At 44.2% G+C, this 20,458-nt stretch overlaps 1 protein-coding gene across 5 annotated transcripts in view; it reads left to right on the top strand.

Annotated features, from left to right (window-relative positions):
- RASA3 (RAS p21 protein activator 3) overlaps positions 1 to 7,189 on the top strand; it is a 144,438-nt gene extending 137,249 nt beyond the window's left edge. For all 5 annotated transcript variants that reach the window (XM_069004742.1, XM_069004726.1, XM_069004733.1 and 2 more), the window contains 4 exons: positions 1,768 to 1,979; positions 2,720 to 2,823; positions 4,577 to 4,760; positions 5,349 to 7,189. In XM_069004742.1, the coding sequence (XP_068860843.1) occupies positions 1,768 to 1,979; positions 2,720 to 2,823; positions 4,577 to 4,760; positions 5,349 to 5,424 (576 nt within the window). In that variant the 3' untranslated portion in view covers positions 5,425 to 7,189. The remainder of the gene's footprint in view (positions 1 to 1,767; positions 1,980 to 2,719; positions 2,824 to 4,576; positions 4,761 to 5,348) is intronic.
- The last annotated feature ends 13,269 nt before the right edge of the window (positions 7,190 to 20,458 follow it).

Here is a 20,458-nt window from a genome sequence, read left to right as displayed (position 1 = left end):
ACCTTCATCATTCTTAAGCACAGTTCGGGGAGTGTGAGGGTGGCTTTATGTACTGTTTGGGTCTTCTGTGCTGTTTGAGAGGCAACTGGTTTTGGTAGTGTAAAGGCCTTGCAGCCACTTGAAATTCTTGGCTTAGTTGTGGGCTCCTCAGTAACCGTTGCCATATGTTGGATCACTTGGTTGGTATCCCCTTACACAAAGCCATACTCCTTAAATCTGTTCCTTTGTTGCAATGCAGGAGGCTCCATTTACCCCAGCAGGACATTAAAATTATTTTCTCTGTAGTTCTGTGTTAAAATAATTTTCCCTGTAGTTAATGTGAGGGTTGAACTACACGCTTCTGTCTTCCTTTTACTTCCTTCCTTCCCTGTTTCCTAGACTGAAATTGACAGTTATGCCCTGAAGAGTTTTATTTAAAGGACTCTTTGGTGTGTAGTTGGCACTGTTGGACTGATCACACCAAGCAGCTCCTACACTGCCATTGTGTATTGTGCCTTTCTAATTGTTGCCTGATACCAATAGGGATACTAGATCCAGGGAAATGGTTGTTTGAGTTTTCCCTTTGCTGTTTGGAATCATGTACATCTAAAAGTGTCACAAAGGAAGAAAGGATTGTGCTTGGTACCAGTCTGCAACATTCTCCCAACCAGCTAGGTGCAGAATTCAAGCCAATATTTCAGGTCTATGTAACAAACAAAGAAAGACAAATTTTAATTTTGTTGGGTCTGGTTTGTTGTTATTGATTGGTTTGTTTGTATGTTTTTTGTTGGTCTTTTTTTTTGTGTGTGTGTTTGCACCTCTCTGGTTTTCTTTTTAAAACAGCTGTTTGGAAAATTGTATTCCATATGATACGGGCAGTGTAAGGTCAAATGATTTGAATAATCAAATGAGGAAGTAGAGGGGAGAAAGATAATTTAGGCATACCTGAAAGAGAAGAAAATGCAGTAAAATTAAATACTTGCAGAAGCTAGAGGAAATGAAGGAAATCTGCCTTTCCAAAATTTGCAGCTAGGATCACTAACTTCAGCCTAGTAATCTTCAGTGCATGATCAGTGTAATCAAGCAATAAGGCTGTGCATCAGAAATTTCCTTCTTCAAGAAAATAAATAGCCTTTTAGGTAGGTTGCAAGCTGTTTTGAACAGGCAGGAGAGCTTTAGTTTAGATTTTCAGTGGCCAAGCTGTGATGCAGAATTAATGTGTAATTATTTAAACCACCTGATTCAATCAAAGCGAAACAGTATTTCTGTGATTTTCTAATAGCAGCTGTAGTTGAGTGCAGAAGCATGGAAGTTACTAAAAGGCAAGGGTCATGCAGGTGTTAAAAGCACTAGAGAAATGGCAGTATTAAAGCAAAGCTGTCACTAAGGATGGATCCAAACTCTTGGTTTTTTCTTTTCTGCCTCCTGCTGATGAGCATTTCCTTTCAGGCCAGTACTGGGTTCCTTTGTCAGCCTTCCAAAACTTGGAGTTACAGCATTATCATAACTGCTTCCCCAAGGCTGACAACAAATCTTGTTGAGACCCAAGCAGCAAGTGGATATTAGCTATTTGTAAATCATCTCCTACAGGAATGGTATCTTACTGCTTGTACCAGGTGAAAGGTCTTGTTCTTTTAAGGGCACACTTGCTGTGTGGTTTTGTGTTGAAATGTATTTATCAGTCCATTGTTTAGTATGCTGTGTTTTTCCTGCAATAATTCTTCTCTCCAAGTCTAGTCTTAGGTTCACTTACTCATTCTGGTGCTTTATTCTGTGGTTTATTTGCAGATGTTCCAGGTGATTCAGCCTGAAAGGAGAGTCTTGTATATACAAGCAAATAATTGTGTGGAGGCCAAGGACTGGATTGATATCCTCACCAAAGTTAGCCAGTGCAACAAGAAGCGCCTCACGGTCTACCATCCCTCGGCTTACCTTAATGGCCACTGGCTTTGCTGTAAAGCTACTGCAGATAATACCCCTGGCTGCACACCCTGCACAGGGTAAGGGTTTCAACATGCCATCGGTGTAGGTACTGCCGTGGGTGTGTGTGTCTCTGCAGTGGGACTTGCAGGCACACAGTTAACCAAGATTTGCCAGGTGAACCAGTGTTCAGAGGCCATCTATTGGTATTCCTGATTCTGCATGTCTTGATCAAAATGTTGACTTTTTAGAGTTAAAGATTGTAATAAGAGTTGACTGTGGGATAAAATACTTTGGTTTTGATCATTTGTCATTAATAAAAATGTCAGAAGTCCCTTCAATATCCTGTTTGCAAATTCCTGAAGCACTCATCTGCTGATAGATTTAATTCTAAACTGATCTTTTCAGGGGGCTATTCATGCTCTCTCTTAAAGATGTATTGTCTGGTTTGTAGGAAGCAATTTTCCTCTAAACTGAGAGGAATGAAGAGACTGTATTGGTGGTTAGAATAGAAGACCTGTGTGGTTGGAAGTTCAGTGCTTTGGCTCCTCCATCTGGTTGTAGCAGACTAATTCACCAAAATGTCTGGGTACTGATACAGTCTTCTCTTTCAAGTCAGTGAAAGTATGCTGGATAAATAGAGGCATAAAGAAGTTTGAACTTGTCTTCTTCCTCTGGGAAAACATGGACGGTTTTGAGCTGTTACACAATCTGTTGGCTTTCATGAGAACTCACTTTTGTTCTCCTTGTTAAGTGCTTTATGTGCCATAATACACTGTTAAGCATATAACTTATACCTCTCTTCCCTGATGCCTTACAGAGGCCTGCCAGCAAATATACAACTGGATATAGATGGAGATAGAGAAACTGAGCGCATCTACTCTCTTTTCAACTTGTATATGCCAAAATTGGAGAAAATGCAAGGTGAGGATTAAAGATCATTGCATCTCCAATTCACTTACCAAGGCAAAAATACCTGTGAAAAGTTGGATGTTCTGGCTCAACCAGCCTTGCAAATCACATCCTAGAGCACAGTGGCCTTTATTTCGCTTGTTTCCCCTTCTGCTGTCTTGAGGCAGTTGTGTGTATTATTTTTGGTGCAGTCTCGTGGTCTGTAAAAATGTTCTTTGTGTAATAACAGTTGTTTGAAATACGGTCTTAACCACATCATCCTAAAATAGCATAGTCACAGAGAGTTGCCTGGATGCTCTGAACTGACAAATCAAAGCCAGCACTGAACCAGAGTTTTACTGATCCTGCCAAGAAGCACCAGCAAAGCTGAGGTTTCAGTGGAATATGGTTTTGTGTTACCAGAAGTCATGTGCATGTTACCTGATTCAGATCCTAAGAACAGGCTGGATACAAACGGTTTCTTCCGGAAGGCTCTTTTGGAATTACCCATCGAGGATGACCTATGGATGCCTGTGAAATGTTGAAAAGTGGAGTTTTGACTGGGAAACCTTCAGGAGCTGAGGGAAGCAGAGATGTGATGGAAAGGATAAGAGAAAGAAGAGACAGCAGAGGAAGTTGGTACTAGTAGGCATGCCAAGAGAAGTATCCGGTGTACACAGTGCCAGACTTGAAATCCCAGTTTAGCGCAGGGAGTGGTGGGGAAGCCTTCACTGTGGCACTGATCTTTAAATAGGACTTTATTTTATAATATGAGATAAGCCAGTGGTGTCAAACACGCAGACTGGAAAGCACTTTAATCTGTTCCTGGCTGCTGTGCAATTGCAAACTCAAGATCCTCACCACTTCCGAGCTGTCTGAACTGGTGCCCAGCTTTCCCCTGTTCCGAATCCTCACTGCCAGAGCCAGCATCGAGTTTCGGTGTTGGGGAAAAGGACGCAGGTCTGGCACAGACAGTGAAGCAAGGGGAAGGGAATTTGAAAGCTGAGACTGGGGTGGCAGTAAAGCTAGAAGGAGAGACAAAGTAAAATACTCTTTCCCCTTCTTTCCCCTTTTAATGTGCTTTGCTACAGTGCAGGAGTAGATCACATGCGAAGTGTGTTGTGGATGTTCATGTGTAGTCAGTGGTCAGATCTCTTAGGAAGGCTCCCTGGTAAGATCAGAAGGTATAGAAGTATAACTTGCCCCTTTGGATATGTCATAAAGCAGGCAGCCAGGCAGTAGTCATGGCAAATTCTGCTTATGCTTATTGCATCAATCTTTTCGGGGTGATGTGGTAAAACATGACTACTTCAGCCTGTAATGTTTTTGAATTCAGCCTGTATTTGCTGCCTGGGGTTGGAACCTGTCCCAACAAGTGAATAGTTGACTTTGTGCAGGCCACCCCTGCAGCACAGTGGCAGAGGCAGGCCTGTGTCAGAGTTTCCAAAATGTGTGCATGGGGTGCAGATAGTGGCATTTGAGATTAAAGCATTGCCTGTGCAGCAAAGGACAGCTTCCCACCAAGCCTGGAGCAGCTGCCAGGCTTGCTGGCCTTCCCATATGAGACAAGGAGGAGGGAACAGGCATGGGACAGCCTCTGTGCATCCCAACAGCCCGGCAAAAGGACAGGGAGCTTCTGCTGTTGATGTCAGCCACAGTTCTGTGGTGGTCATACAGAAGCAAACCAAGAAACTGCATGAACCCCAGACTGAATATTTTTAGTCTGTTTGTCTTGCTTTTTCCCCCTGCCTGATATCTATTCCTGTACTTACTTTTTTTTCTCCAGAGGCCTGTGGGAGCAAATCTGTGTATGATGGACCTGAAGAGGAAGAGTATTCTACATTCATCATTGATGACCCTAAGGAGACATATAAAACACTAAGGCTGATTATTGAAGGTGTTGGAACTTTAGAGCAGGAGCATGCTCAGTATAAGAGGGATAAATTTAAGAAGACAAAGTATGGAAGCCAGTAAGTACAATGGGTTGTACAGACAGGGGAACAGTCCTGGAAAATGGTATTTCCCTTGCTTATACTCTGGCTTTCACCATATTTTGTCCAAAAAAGCTTCTGCAAATACATACAAAGTAGCACTGTGACTTAGGATTGATATCACAATATTTTAAAGGACTTTAAGGAATTTTTTAATCCTTGTTTTTAATGTGGTTTCATTCATAAAATCTAAGTGTGGGTTTGTTAGATTGTTGGTTTTAAATTTTGAACCCATGCTGGTGAGCTGAGCAGTTAATAGCAGAAGGATACATGTGTTTACCAGCTTATCTTGGAGTGTTGGTTTAAAAACAGAAAGAGTGGCTGACACAGCCACATGACTGTATTTTGTGTACATATAAATAAAGCATTCTGCATATGGCTGACAAAAAAGAGGATCAATTCAGTCAGTTCTTCTAGCTCAAGTAAAATGCAGTATTATCATTACAATTACACCTTTAAAAATCAAATTTAGGGAAAAAGTTCTTGTGTGTTCTACTTTCTGGTCTGATATTTTTATGTCCTGACAGAAAGCTGTATGTATAATCCTGGTTTTTTCTTTTCTTCTAGAGAACATCCCATTGGTGACAAGAGCTTCCAGACATACATCAGGCAACAGTCAGAGATCTCAGCACATTCCATATGAAGTGCGAAGGAAATCACAGGACAGTGCTGAAGGGTTGATCAGTGATGCTAAATAGCAAAACAAAAGGGAAGCCACACATGTAGCAAAATGTATGGATAAGTGTCAAGCTTACAAACTTTGAGACTTGGTAAACATACTCTCTTTTCAAGAAACTGTTATAATAGTTGCTATGCACTTTATTCATCTGGTTATTGACAGATGATAAAACCCTGCCTTCTAGGCAGTTGTCATGTGTATTTTTAAATTTGCTTTGGTTTCTTGGAATCTAGTGATCAGTTCAATGATCGAGGTGTGTGGACTTCATCTTGACAACTCCCATGCAATTCCTTATCTTTTGGAAACCAAGCATGCTGCTAATATGCAGCATTTTGTAGAATGGTTGTTTGTTACTGGTTTTTGTTCCTGATTAATGTATATTATGCCACATCCCTTGCGTGCTCTCTTAGGAAAAGCTTAGTAACACTTTACTTTTAATGCCTGCATTTAGACAAGAAGCAGAGAAAAATCCCTCTGGTGTAATCATCTACGTTGTAGCTTGTATTCTGAGCAGGCCAAGGAGCAGGCCATTTGTTTTTACAGCAGCGTAATTTTTGCTAACTGTGCACAGTTTTTAATAGAAATTCAAATCTGAATGGTACTCTTGATATTTTTGAGATACGAAGTCATTTCTCCAGGCACATTCAGCAGACTTTGGATTTGAAGATGCAATCTCAGCAGTATAATAAAACTGACTCTCATAAATATGAGTAAGAGAGAAATGAACTCATGTCAAAGCTCCTTGTCTCTCTTACACAGTCCAGTGAATGGTAATTGTTGAAAGCCTGCCAACTGAAAGGCAAGGTAAGCTGATTTTGATGACCTTTTATCACTGCAGTGAGAAGGACAAATAGAATATGAATCTGGCAGCTGAGACATGCTGATTCCCAGGCACAGAAGCCGTCAAGATGGGCTTTCTCTGAAAGGATGTTTATGCACTGGAGTCCATGCTATCCTAGTACCACTTGCTTTTCTGGAAAATAGATTTCTACTTTTCCAAAAATGTTTTTAAATACTTTTTAAAAGAGACTTGTTAAACAATATTTAGTATATTAATATGCATAATGATAACTTGTTAATTTTGAGTGTAGTGAAAATGGAATGAGCTGTGTATCTCACTAATACCAACAAAAGGAGAGGAATAAAGGTCTTCTAAATATTAAATGCATATTTATGTATGCTGTTTAGTTGTACACCATAATTTTTCTGTGTAAGGGTCTGATATACAAACATCTAGCTTTGATGGCTTGGAAGCCTGCATGATGGACTTTAGGCCTCTGTGGGGTAGAAGGTAGTACAGGTTTTAAGCTGAGTTGGATCAGAAAGCATTGATCAGTTTAATGTGAAGATGTCTGTGTCTTTGCTTCAAGTGTTAATAATTCTTAACTGTGTCCTCATTGCATCTGACATGAATTAAGGTGGCTAAAGTACTTTGAATGCCTCTTGTTTGTTAGTGATGTTCTTAGGAATTAAGTTTTGGTTTTGTTCAAATATATAGTAGACCACCTTTTAGTAGATGATAAATGATCTTTTTATTCATCTTCATCCAGCAGACTGGGGAAAGGGAATAATGAAGCATTGCAAAGATGCATTTTGGACTCCAAGCTTTTAGCTGCCATGAACTGCAATTTTTAACATGTAATTGTAACTTAATATTGTTTATAAAATACTAATGACCTGTAATGTGTGTTCTACTTGCCAATTAAAAGAAATGGTTTATTTCTGAAAACTGTGTCCACGTTTGAAGTCTTTTTAAATTCACAGTGGCCACCTGCTGTTCAGAGTGGGACCATGGATGAAGATCCTTGTGAGTGTAAACTACTAAGTCCCATCCTTGCTCCTTCTCCCATCCCCACCCACCCCTTTTCCTTTCAGCATTGCACCCATGGGACTCGGCAGTGAACCAGACTGGGCATCTGAGCCAACCATAAACTACCTTAGCAAAGAAAGGCCTAGATCAGCTAGATCAGCATCTTGAACTGGTTCCTTGTGTTACTGCACAGTAACTGAGCTGAGACAGTGTTGAAAGGACAGGAGGAACAAGCTGAGTCCACAGCACCCTGCATGTCTATTGATTGGCTCATAGACCTATGAAACCACCACCCTTCTGGTTAGGACCTGTTCCATGACAAAACCTTGGACATGCTGAGATCTGTGCAAGTCACACTCCTGGAGCTTACCAGTCCTCTGTGGATAATCCTGTGCACGGAGCTCTGGCTCTGAGATGATGTGTGACAAGCTGCACAAACTGATTCTCTCGGGGAGTGTTTCCAGGGAGGCTGGACAACAGCCCCTCTGGGATGGCAAGCTGTTGACCAGCATTGAGGGTGTGTTCATTCAGCTTGCGTTGAAGGTAACTCCTACTGCTGCAGCGGGTGTCTCTCACCACAACCCAGGCGTGTGTTTCTGAGAAGCTTCTGGGGACGAGCTGCTGCAGGCGCCTCAAGCTGTGTGACAGTAGTGGTTTAACAGATAAACCACATCCAGGAACAAAAACCAGAGTGATGGTGGAAGACACATCACCAGTGTCAACCTGACCACAGTTGTGAAAATGCGGGTTTTTGCTGAGGAACCATAAATCTTGTTTTGGAAACAAAATTTTATGTAAAATGAGGTAGAAAACTGACACAAGATTTGTAAGAAATGAGCAGGGTTAAATGCAAAATTACTGTAACACCATTTCCAGCTCTGTCTCTTTTTCACTCAGTCTCATTTGGTGTATATGATAATTTTCTTCTCCTGCTAACGTGTCTTAGCTTAGGTCAATAGGAAATCTTTGAAAGCTGCTTTTTGCAGCATAACTTTGCATGTTCGGTGAGGGGGTTGTGTTAAAACTGGGCTTCCAGGACTTGTTTAGCCTCTATCTCCTGTCTGTCTGTAGCATATGTTTCTGATGCTATCTTCAGAAACACTCAGAAATCCTGCCCACAAGAGAAAAAGCTTGATTGGGAAACTTGGGACAGCATCCCTTGTGTCTGTAATGAAGAAAATGGCAAAAAAAAAAGAAACGCATCATCTGCATAAGTAAGCAGCGCATCAGGTCAGTTTTCTTTCCTTCTCTGCTCTGTCCCAGAGCAACAGAATTATTTTTGACAGAAAAAATAATTAGAAGCTGGCCTATTCTCTCCTGGGACTCCTACTGTCAAAGAAGTTCCTTGTGCCTATTTTCTCCCTTGCTGAAGCAATGTGCTAGGGCAGGACTGATGTGGTGACAGGACCCAGATACCTAAGGCAGCTGGCTGTGTGACACAGCTGTCTGAGGCACCTGAACTTGGATGTGTTTCCCATCCTCTTTCTGCAATACTCTGTGCAGTTTCAACTTCTTAAAGGTCTGTGTGAGAAGTTCACCTGGATAGCAGGAGAATGTGTGAACCCTGCCAGCCCCCATTATTAGGTCCCGGAAGTGGGTGCTGCAGGAGGAATATGATGTAAGGACTGACAGTGGGTGGTGCTTGGAGATAGAGAATAGCATCTTCCCATGAGCCACCTTCGGTTTGTTCATTGCAGGGGCTAGGAGGGCTGACTGAAGACAGCATTTCCTTCTGGCTGTTGGGCTACTGTCATTAAACAGTAGATAAATTATTCCAAAGCTCAAGTGGGTACTGAGGAACAGAGGAAGTTTCAAGACAGAAGCACTGTATTCCTATATGGATAAGATTCTGGATTTAATCTGTTGAAGAAAAGATTGGAAAGAGTCATCATGAATCAATTGTTCTGCATTCCTAAAATAAAACAGGATCCTAGGAGATTAATCTTGAGGATAGAAACCAGCCCTCCTAACTTGTGAATAGATCACACGCACCTTTCCATTTCAATCCTTATTTTTCTTCTGCTACTCCATTTGAGCCACTCTGATTTACCTCAAAGTTTAAAATCATCGAGTTTACTAGTTTTTTACAAAGCTGTTACTTTTAACCACAAGTTGCCTGGTGGTAGGTTTGCCTGCAAAAATAATGTGGAAGTCTTGATTCAACAAAAGGCTCACCAGCAGCCTGGGCTAGATGTAAGGAGTGTTGAAATGGTAAAAATGGAAGTTGGCTTTTTACTAGTTTGAAAACATTGCTATGCTGAATCTTAACCAAAAGCATGCCCTAGATGGCCTAGGTCTGGTCAGTGTTGAGAGCAAATTTTCTCTGCAGGTGTGGGGTCTGTGTGGTGTCTGACTTACTTTATTAAATTATCATTTTTAACCTCTGTCACAGTTGCACTGTTCTGTCCTAAAGCTGTCAAAAGGAAGTACATTTTTTATTGTTTGCTTGAGGCCATAATAAAAGTACTACCTAGATATGGATTCTTACAGGCAATTGAATAAGTTTTGATAGAGTTGACAGCAGTGCACAGGATTGCCATCACGTACCAAAAGTATGAATTTGTAAATTTAATTGAATAAGAAAGATACTTTGGATAAATGTAGCCATGTATTTCTCTGGGGGTGGAAACTAAAACTGTAGTCATGTTTGTGTTCAGAAATCTGATGATGGGAATACAAGAAGTGAATTTTGTGAATTAAAGGGGAAGAAAGACATACCTGATGAAAACACAAACAGTGCACAAAAAAAAAAAAAAAAAAAAAGGAAGGGCTACCCTGAAATGCTTTGTGTTTTGCTTTCTTTGGCAAGTTTTTCTGCATTTCAGCTCAGCTATAATTCCTACTTCTCGTTCTCTACAGAAGCTATCTTTTTGGCAGCCATGACAACCTGTGACTAGAGAGGCTCACAGCTGAGAAACGCAGCTTTAAAAATAGACAGACTCATCTGTGGTGTCTGGAGATGCAAATGCTTTGCCTCCCGCTGTGCCACAGCGTTGTGAGAACAACTCTGTGGTATGTCTCCTCTTGTGGTAAGGCCCCCTTAAAGAGATTCTGCTGCCTGCCCTGGCTGTGGTTCTGCATCCCATTAATGAGTGGGATGATGAATGATGAATCAGTGAAATAATTGGGAGTTGTTAGGAAGAGATTTTGGAAAAACCTGGACTGTCTACATAACCAGGTTTGGCCACCCCAAGACAGGGAGTTTGTAGAGTCCTCTGAGAGGACTGGGCATTGAGTCTCACCAAAAAGTAGCTGGTGCCCAAGCTATTTTGGTGTCAGAGATGGCTGATGCTTTTGCTTTATTTAGAAGTTGTGACTACAGGAGAGGGGCTGAAGAAACTGGCAGGCCTGGGCAGATAGTATCAGTTTCATTAGGAGAGAGAGGAGAAAGGTATGAAAATCCTCATAAGGAGGCAGGACCCATCTTCCTGGGCTGGAAGAGGCCAAGTGCTCTGGTGTTTAAGGGCCTGCTCAGCTCTTACGGTAGGACCTGACAGTCAATGTAAAGCAAGAGCCAGGAGGCCATGGGCAGCCTCAAGCAGAAAAATCAGAACTGGATTTGCCCACTGGGCTCCCAAAGCTGAATGATGCTCTCTTGATCAAGGTGTCCAGTAATTCATTTTCTCTGCATGTTTCTCCTGCCTAAGCAATTCCTGCTGTAAGGGAGAGCTGTTGTTCTCTGTTGTGTTCCTTCAGAGCTGAAAACACTATGAACCACCATGCAGCCGTGTGTGCATGGACCACCTGCAGCTGCTTGCGGCCAGCAAGGAGGAGAGTGGGGCACTTCCCTGGCTTCCTGCACATGGGTGCTGCAGGACAGGGCTGCTGGGAATCTCTCCAGACTTTGCAGGCAAGGTTGGCGCAACTTCTTTTGCCTTCCTTCCTTGGCCCTGCCCCTCCAAAATTATCCCAATTTCTTCTCCTCATCTGGTGCCTGGGCAGAATAGATGGAGACAGATCCTCCTCTACCAACACCTTCCTCTTGTCCCAAGTGCAGGCCCAGCCTGTTGCCCCTTCTGGTGTGTCAGACCTTGTGTTCACCATTGCCCTAGTCCTGGTTGTTATCACTAATCACCAAAAGACTCAGTGTGGAAGGGACCTCTATGACATCATCCCACCTGCTGCTCAGATCAGGTCTTTTGACTGCTCCTGATAGTCCCTTTGTCTTCGAGACTGCACCACTGTGTTCACTCAGTCAAGGAGGTCACTTGGGCAGTGATACAATGCTGCAGTGGAGGAAGAACAAAGCTGGTGAGATCTCTAGGAAGTTTTATTCTTCCCTTAATCTCAGTACTGCTTGGAGGTAATGGGGTGCGAAGAGAATTATTTCCATGCCACAGGAAACTACGCCAGCATTCTTGCCTGTAAAATTTCACTCATCTGACTATCTGTGTGTGGCAGGGGCTGAGTGTTCGAAACTGGATATTAGGAGCTTTGAAATGGCATAAACCAGACGTGAGTTTCATTTTGCAGGGGATGGGGAATGATGTTCTGCTGAATATGTTCATACACAACTCTGACAGCACTGTTAGAGTGTTACTTAGCCAGGCAATCTCGGATCTCTTGTTGACATCCATGAGAAACAAGATTTGTATTTTAATAAATTCAGTAAGACATTGTAAGACAAAATAGGATCTGTCTCTCTAATTGCAGACATCCAGCATGTAGATGCTAATATTTCAATTAGTTACTCATCCTCCAATAGTCAGGGGAAAGAGAGAGGCCTCTCTAAAGTGTGATTCACAACACATTTTAGAATGTCTACTTTAGGATGAAATTAATCAAACCCTAAAAATTTTCATTTCCGGTCTGTAGACTACAAAGAACCTGGCCTGATCTCTTACAGTGCAGACATCTGAAGCTGGTGAGATGAAGCACACCTGGTGACAGGAGGGAATCCCAGCTGCTGGATGTGCATTGTCACTCTTTACTCACCCCCGTTGTGCAGCCGGTGATTTTCTTGCAAGCCCTGGATGTCCTCAGACCCTTCTGCCTTTGGTGTCACAGGGACGGCTGAGGCCACTAGATGGGGGTGCAGGATCTCCTGCAGGATCCGTCCCACAACCCCAGGGCCCTGCTCAGGGTGTGCTGTTCAGCAGTGATCCCGACCAAGAGAAGCTCGGGAGCACTTTCCTGGGACACCAGCACTGGCTTCATGTGTTGCTGGCTCAGCTGGTGCTACACACTGACCCAGGTGGGATGTGAGCCCACCATGGGTTCCTGCTGACTCACCAGAACATGCTTGAGGGCTTAAACTGGGTGGGTTGCTTTTCCTTTGCCTCCTGTGGTGGGACAGGACCACACCTGGTCAGGTACCAAGCTGCTCCGACAGCCCTGATGCACCAGGAAGCTGCCAGGACACAGTGTGCCCTGCCAAACAAACTTGGACTGGCAGAGTCTGAGCAGGTTGGTTCAAGCCTTGCAGGGCGAGTCCACACTGCTTTCAGTTGTGTACTGGATGCCAGATAAAACAATATTACTGCCTGGCAGAGGGCAGCCAGATGAGAAAGGTATATCCCTCCTGTTTCAGCACTGTCAAACAGATCAAAACAAGGAGAGTGTCAGTTCTCATGTCGTGCCGCTGAGTTCTAGAGCACCAAAGCAGCAATGCATTTCCTGGTTATTGCTTTCGGTTTACTTTTTACTTCTTGTATTGCATGTGTGGGATATTGGTCTAATTTTTAAGAATGTCTGGTCCCCTGATTTGCTGTTCTGTCCTCTTTTCCAAAGTGCAAAGGGAAATTCACTTGACTGGGTCAGCTGCACATCCTTATGTTAAACTCAGACTGGAAAATTACTGTATATTTAAGTCTCCAGTGCCACAAGTGATTCCTGTCAGAGGAACAGCTGGCCCTGTGGTCATTTCTGGGGTGGCTGGGAAGAAAACCCAAGGCCACAGGGCCTCATAGCATTAATACAGTAACCATCACATCCACATTACAGCTGGCCCAAAGGATTTATGTTCTGAAAAACAAGAATTATAAACAGTGTGAAGGATACCAGTATTCTTAAATTTGGAAGTGGGTATATCATCCTATTGGTTTTGCAAGCACAAGCAAAACAAGAATACTACTATATTTGATCAATCTTGTGAGTCCTGAATCTTGTGAGACTTCTTTACAGCTCCTCAGCTATCTGACCAGGAAAACTCTCAAGTACGTCCTTGACACACCAGTAAGCATCCTATGTGCCTTACTGGTTTTTTCGCAGGGATCAGGTGGGGTTATCAGCAGTGTGGAGTCCTTAGTAGGGAGCTGCTGCAAACCACCTCTGCTTCTGTCCTGGTGTCCAGGCACCAGAGAAGCTGGGCTGCCTCCCAGGCTGGACAAGGCAGGAGAGAGAAGGAGCAGTGCTAAACAGGCACTCATATCTTGGGAGCTGCTAAGAGCTGATCTGGGGAGGGATCTGGACCTCAGCAGGACAGGGGAGAAATTTTCTCTACCAGCTTTCTTTCATGTCCCCTCCCTAGCATCACACATTCAGACCTCTTCCCTGGCCTGCCTTAATCAAAACCTGACCTTCCACAGCCCCTTCTGCTGCCACTGACCTCCCATGGCATGGGGAATGGCTGCTGGCAGCTCTCGTGGAAGGAGCAGATCCTACTCCCCACAGGCTACTAGCCTTCTCTGGCAGGACTGTGTGAGCCCAGGGAGTTTGCCAGAGACGTGCCCAGCTGGCATTGGGGAGCTGTAACATGTGGCCAGGGAGCACCTCTCCAGGGCACATTCTGGAAGAGGAAGCATAAATCATGCTGGCTGTGTGGCCTTTCCCCAGTGCTCTGTGCAGGTCATCTGATCTCTTTTTGTTTGCACTGCATGTTTTTCCCTGGAAGGCACGTGACGCATGACCTGCAGATATCCCTTCTTAAGAAATGTTTGCCTGAGATTTGAGCCAACACTTGGACCTGGGAGTAGAGCACTTCTCAGCCAGTTTCTCCTCTGCAACACCACTAAATGTCAGCGTTTTGTGCCTTTCCTCGGGCAGACATGGGGCAGGGCTGGCAGGACCTGAGTGTTTATGGCACAGGCTGCTTTCAGCTATGTTTGCCAGACTGGATGTTTTTTGCACTGGTTAGCTGAGACGTCTGTCTCCAGATGCTGGAGTATCTCATTCTTGGCTGTGAGGGTTGACATGGACCAGCTGAGAAGCAGATGCTAATTGGAACAGAAAAACAGAGCTTCAGCCTGGTTTTCCAGATGTCCAAGTCACCTTATACACAGGATTTGCACCCATTATATGGTGCTGTGGTTGGTGCTGGGTGAAGCTGTGATCTTTAATGCTTATTTCTAAAGGGCTGTGCTGAAGCCATGCGCCTTTTCCTTCAATTTGTGGCTTCATGTTTAGATCTAGAGTATCCATTCTCACCCCATTTGCTACTTAAATTCCTGCTGCTGGTCTGTCTCACACCATTTTCTGTCATCTAAATTTTACCTTGTTCTTCCACTGTGGTCATTGCTTTTGTAGTAAAAAGCAACAGTTTTGGTGGGAAAGGCTGGGGGTAAAGCAGAAAATTAAGTTCATCTTGCACCAGTGAAGTTGGGTTTGTGTTCAGGCTGCTCTTCTCAAAGTGACACTGTGGCAAGTGCAAAAGCCTATGAAAGAAGAAACCAGTGTTAGATACATTATTCCTTTCCCCTGCTATCTGTTTTGTTTCTCTTATAACAGACACAGGTGAGATGATGCTGGAAGATTTACACTCAGCAAAAAGTGAAGAGGCCATTTCCCACTGATAAGGGCTGTGTGTGTGTTCAGACGCTGGGGAGGGCACTACTGCACTAAAACCTAGCAGAACCATTTTTCCAGCAGTGAGAAGCTCTCTGTGATTTGCAACTGAAAATGAAGAAAAGGGTGGGAGCAAATTCAGCTATGAGAAACCTTCTGGAGGTTAAATCTCTGCCTTTGCTGCCCTCCAGGGCATGCTGCCTTCGTGGGTGAGTGAGAGAGGTTGCTCTAGGTAAATTTTTGCTTTAAACATTCAGCATAATGGTTTAGGTAAACCACCTCTTCCTGGTGCAGTGAGAGCCACACAGCCAAAAACTCATTATCCAGATATACTTTAGTCTGCTTTGTGATAGCTAGGCTGTCTCGCAGTCTAGCACTCACTAACAGAGGACCTCCCCCGTCTCACTCAGTAGAGATCTGAAAATTGCTCTGGGAGATGTTTTTGGTACAGTGAGTGTATGAAACACTTATATCAGCCCAGGTCACAAACACTGTCTCTTGTTAAGTGGGTTTTAAAAGTTTTACCCCTGGGGTTTTGAATTATCAGCAAACAAAACAAGACTTGGATACAGTTGTGAGGCCTTGGTGGATTATGCTTCACCCTGAGTAATAGCTCCAGCATCCCACTGTCTCCTCTCCCCTAAGCCATTCTCTGGACTGAAGGCTTTTGGAGGCACAAAGGGATTGTACATATATCCTCTTCACTGCATACAACAGATCCACCTCAGAGAATCTCTGATGGCTGCTGGTGGTGTTTGTCTGTTTGAGCCCTGAGCCAACCCCAAGCACTCACTCCTGAGCAAAATGTTTTCTGCTGTGGTGGTGGAGAAGCAGAAATGAGCTGTCACTGCCTGTACAGCTCCTGACCAAGGAGCAGCTTCTGGAGCAAGTCCAGGGGACATGACTTCAAGGGCCCCTGATGAACTCTGGAGTCAGGCGAGGTAAGTCATGGGAGCTGCTCATCGTTCAGTTCCCTTGAAACAGAGAAGCTGAGCTTCCTGCTCAGATTTCCATGATAAGAGGAAGGCCTGTGCAGTCTTAGATCCTTTCAAATCCTACCAAAACTGAAAGCTGGCATTTTAATGTAAAAAAACCCCCTCCAAAACAAAACAAACAAAAAAGCACCTCAAAGCCCTGTTAAACACAGGACAGCAGTTCCCAAACTACTCTGTTGCCTACTCCATTTTTTGCTGAGAGCCACAGTCCCTACAAACGCTCTGGACAATGTGAGCTTGCATCTGTAAATCTCTGAGGCAGAAGGTGCAAAAATAGGCAGACTCCATTGCTGCCACTGTTAACCCAAATTCAGTAGAGGCAGATGCAGGAGAATTGCATGATGGGGGCATTGAGATGCTCCTGTCACATTCAGTAGTGCTGGCTCGCTGCCACCGCTGTCTGTACTTGGTACCTATCAACAGCACTATTGGAGCTGTGGCAGTGTCTTACCTAGAGGAGTGCTTTTCACTGAGATATTCAGAGGATTAGCAGAAACTAAAGTGTAAGCTTTCTGTCTGTCAGCTGGCCCTTCAGCGAGGGGAGTCTGAAGACACTATGTCTGTTGACTATTAGACATATGAAACAAATGAGAAATCTGTCTTCCTCCAAAACCTCCCAGCAAACTTTCATGCATTCAGGCTGCCAGAGGGCTGAATAGCCTGAGCAATGCTGACCCCTGAGGGTGGCCACTTAGTCCTCAATGGTGCAGGGCTATCTTCAGCACAGCTGCTCCAGCTCAGACTGAGGCATCCAAAATATATCCCAAGGTCACTATAGCTTTCCTTCCTGTAGGACTTGCCTGCACATCAGCAGCCCTATGGTGTTTGTTGGAGCTACAGATAATTTTCCATCTTATAAAGCACAAGGTTTGCTGCAGCACAATGGGTAGGCTGGGTTAAATCTCCCACTTACTCCATGTTTCTCTTGTAACATTTTCCCCTCTCTGCCTTGACTCCTTCAATGGGGCTGACATGTTTTCTTCCAAGTTACCTGCGTACATCTGCCAGCAACTTTCCATGCTCATGGGAAGTCCTGCTGTGTTCCTCAAAAGCACAGTACTTTCTCTTGCTGCAATCAAACCAATCACCGAAAAAAGGAAAAGTTTGTGTATCAGATACGTCGTCAGCAAATATTGGGCAATTCTTGTATTGCCCCTGGCAGTGTTGCACAGGGAAGTAAATATCATTGGATGTCAGCACAGTCTGTGTCCCTAGAAGCCCTGGAAAGCATAATTCCCTTTTCCTGACATAAACATCCTTTGGGGCTGAAGAATTTAATCTGATGTTCATGCAGCCTCCTTGAAACACTGAGTAGTGTTTCTTTAATTGCTTTTGAGTGGGTCCCACCAACCACACAGCTGCAGATGGAAATAGCTTTTCATAAGACAACCTTTATTTTTCTATTCTTTTCCCTGAGATCATTTTTACTGGAGGAGATATGTTGTTCATAGCAACGGGCTTGCGGGGGGCCAGCAAGACATCTCTGCAAGCTGGATTTCTTCACTCTGTTCTGACCAGTGGATTTTCTTGGCAAAGGTACACAAAAACAATGCAGAGAGCACCTTGGAGGGAAGTGGATGTCCTGTAGGCCATGATCTGATGTTTTCCAGACAATGTCTGGCAGCAAAGTGCACTCTTCTCCAATTCTTCAATGTCTTCAAGAGCTGGATAATATAATCAAACATAGGCAAGAGTAGATTTGACAGTTCTTGTCTGTTTCTATCTATCTTTTCATGTACTTAATACAAAAACCACCACTAGGAGCTCAAATTCAATTCCCCACTCAAACCTGTAAATATTTTTTTGAGCTCCTACTTTCCAGTTTGCATGATGGGGCTGTTGAGGTGCCCCTGTCACATTCAGTAATGCTGGCTCGCTGCCACCGCTGTCTGTGCTTAGTACCTATCAGTTTGAGCCTGTCCCACGCTCTGATCATCGCTGGGGAGCTGTGTGGTGGGGTTGGCTGTGGGTAGCCCATGTCTGTTCAGAGCCTGGCAGAGTCTGCATTCACCAGCACTCACCAGGGGCCCAGAGACATCTTGGTAAAGGGCGTGATATGAGCATAGTCAATAAAATGCTGATTTTCATGCAAGGAATTGGAAAGATCATAGAGAGGGGGAAATGGCCAAGAGAGGTTGGCATGGCCTTACTCATCACTAAAATAGCACAGTGATAAACCTAATCTCTTGAGATGGTCGATGTAAAATGACAGGAATATTGTGCCTGCAGAAACACTTGTAAAATTTACTTCTTGTAAAAAAAAAAAAAAAAAAAAAAAAAAAGGTTCGTTTTGGGTTTAGCTGTGAATAGCTCAATGGTGCTACCTCATGGCCAGAGAGAAAACTACTTCACCCCCCTATTTCTTTTGAAATTTTTAATTTACCCTGTAAGTGACAGACTTGCCACTAGAGTTTCTTACTGCTGGACAAATATTCCAAGTACATCCAAGTATCCAGCTGCATACATGGGGATTTTTTTTGTTTTTGGTGGAGGCAGAGTGCAGAATTAAAAGTTGCAAGGCTCACAGAGTACTTCTCTTGAATATAAAGTTTCTGTTTGTTCTTCTCCTGTTACCCAGCACAGTGTTGTACCCATCTCAGACAGGGAGATCTTTGGCACAGGGGAGGCTTCTGAACTCTGTTGCCCAGCTCCCTGCAGAGGAGGCCACAGTGGTGCAGCCACCACAGCTGGCCCCTACAAACATTATGCCCTGTCTTGGGAACGATAAAGTTAAGAACAAGCCAAAAAGAAAACGCTCAAGGCCTCTCAAAAGGTTGCCAGTGGAATCCTGACTGTTTTGGGGGCTTTGTTCTTACCCCACTTGGATGCCAACTGTCTTCTTTTCAATACTAGCTGGAAAACAATCAAGCACCAAAGAATACTAGAAGTGACTCATGATTCAGAAAATTGATCTGGCATGGGAACCCCTCATTTCCTTTCACCACCTTGTTTCCAGCCCTGACACAGAGTATTTCTATGCTGCTAAATTAAAGGAGGGCTGGGGACCCATCAGGAGGCCACTGGCTGTTATCTGCCCCGTGCTAGGCAGATTTAAGCCACACTGATTGCTTTCAAACCCACCCTGGGTCTCTTCTGAATCACAGGTGGTACCTCTCTGGGACCCAAAGACATGTTTGTGTTTTGCTGTCTCCTTTTGGTGCAAAGGGTCAGAAATACTGTGAGGCCTTGCAATGCAGCCCCCAGAAGTCGCTTTATAGCCAGACACCAAAGGTGGGAGGGAGTGTGTACCCACAGTCAGTGCTTTCATGAGCTAACTCCAGTTGCTGCAAGGAGATTCAAAGCCTCCATCAGATGGAGAGCAAAGCCTGCAGAGCTAAGCTTGATGTGGTTCCCCATTGACTGAGGCCAGCCACAGCTCCTTTGGGAATGGTGCCACCTCTCCTTCACCAAATCAGCCACTGGGCCAAGAAAGCTTCTCTGTGGGGTAGCAGACAGAGTAATGGTTGTCCAGTTTGTGCACCGGAAATCAGCTGTTTGCCAAAAGCTCCTTCAGTGGTTCTGAAAAAAGTTAGAGGTGTATTGCAAAATGGGCCCCATATACACCATATTGGACCTGATAAGATGCAAGATATTGGGGTCTCAGTGACAGAGACCCATTAGGTATTTGTAAGAGAAAAACAGTCACACTCAGGGAAATTTATGTTGGGACCACTGTAAGTGGTGTCTTCCCGCTGCTTTCCTGTGGAGATGTGGTACACACACCTTGTTAGCTGAGCTGACCTGGAGTGCAATCCTACCGAGGGATGGAGCCAAGTTTCCATAACAAAGTGTTTGAAGCTCTTTATTTTGCATGAGGTTTTGTTTACCAGCAAACAGGAGCTGGATGGAGGAGCCACAGCTTTGTGTCAGCAGTGCCACCGTCCTTGGAGCTGACCTGGAAAACTGTCCTCCTCAGATGGACTCTGATTTTAATATTGGCCAATCTTCAGACTTATGTGAAAAATACACAGTACTTCACACCTTTCACTGGCACTAAGAGCACTCTGTCTTTCTGAGCTTCTCTCCCAACAGAGGCATGGGGCAGGAGATTGTATGAATGGGAACAGGTCTGCAGACAAGGCACCAACCTGGTTGAAATTCGTTGCTTTTGGCAATTGGTGAGCGTTTCTGTTTGACCAGAGCTTCATGGTGTATCCTGAAAGAAGCAGTCAGCCCTGGAGATGTTTTCCCCAAGCTGGGATCTGCTGGAGGAGCACCACAGGAACAGAGGATCTGTGAGGGCTAAGGAAGGATCACCTACCTCTCAGCTGAACATGAATGAAGGCTTAGTCAGCTGAGAAAGGCTCCTCCCCTCTGGTTTGGGACCTTGAAGAAGCATTTAGTGAGTTACAGGAAGATTTACACAATGTCCCAGCGTGGCCTGCTTCCTGGCTGTGGGGACACAAAGTTTCCAAGAATCCCCTGAGCTCATATGAGAGGCACCGAGCTGCTGCCTGGCAGGAGAGGTGCT

This window comes from Aphelocoma coerulescens, chromosome 1 (assembly GCF_041296385.1).
Source record: "Aphelocoma coerulescens isolate FSJ_1873_10779 chromosome 1, UR_Acoe_1.0, whole genome shotgun sequence".
In the NCBI taxonomy this organism is placed as follows: domain Eukaryota; kingdom Metazoa; phylum Chordata; class Aves; order Passeriformes; family Corvidae; genus Aphelocoma; species Aphelocoma coerulescens.
Note: the sequence above shows the minus strand (reverse complement) of the source record. Positions and strands in the feature narration are given on the sequence as shown.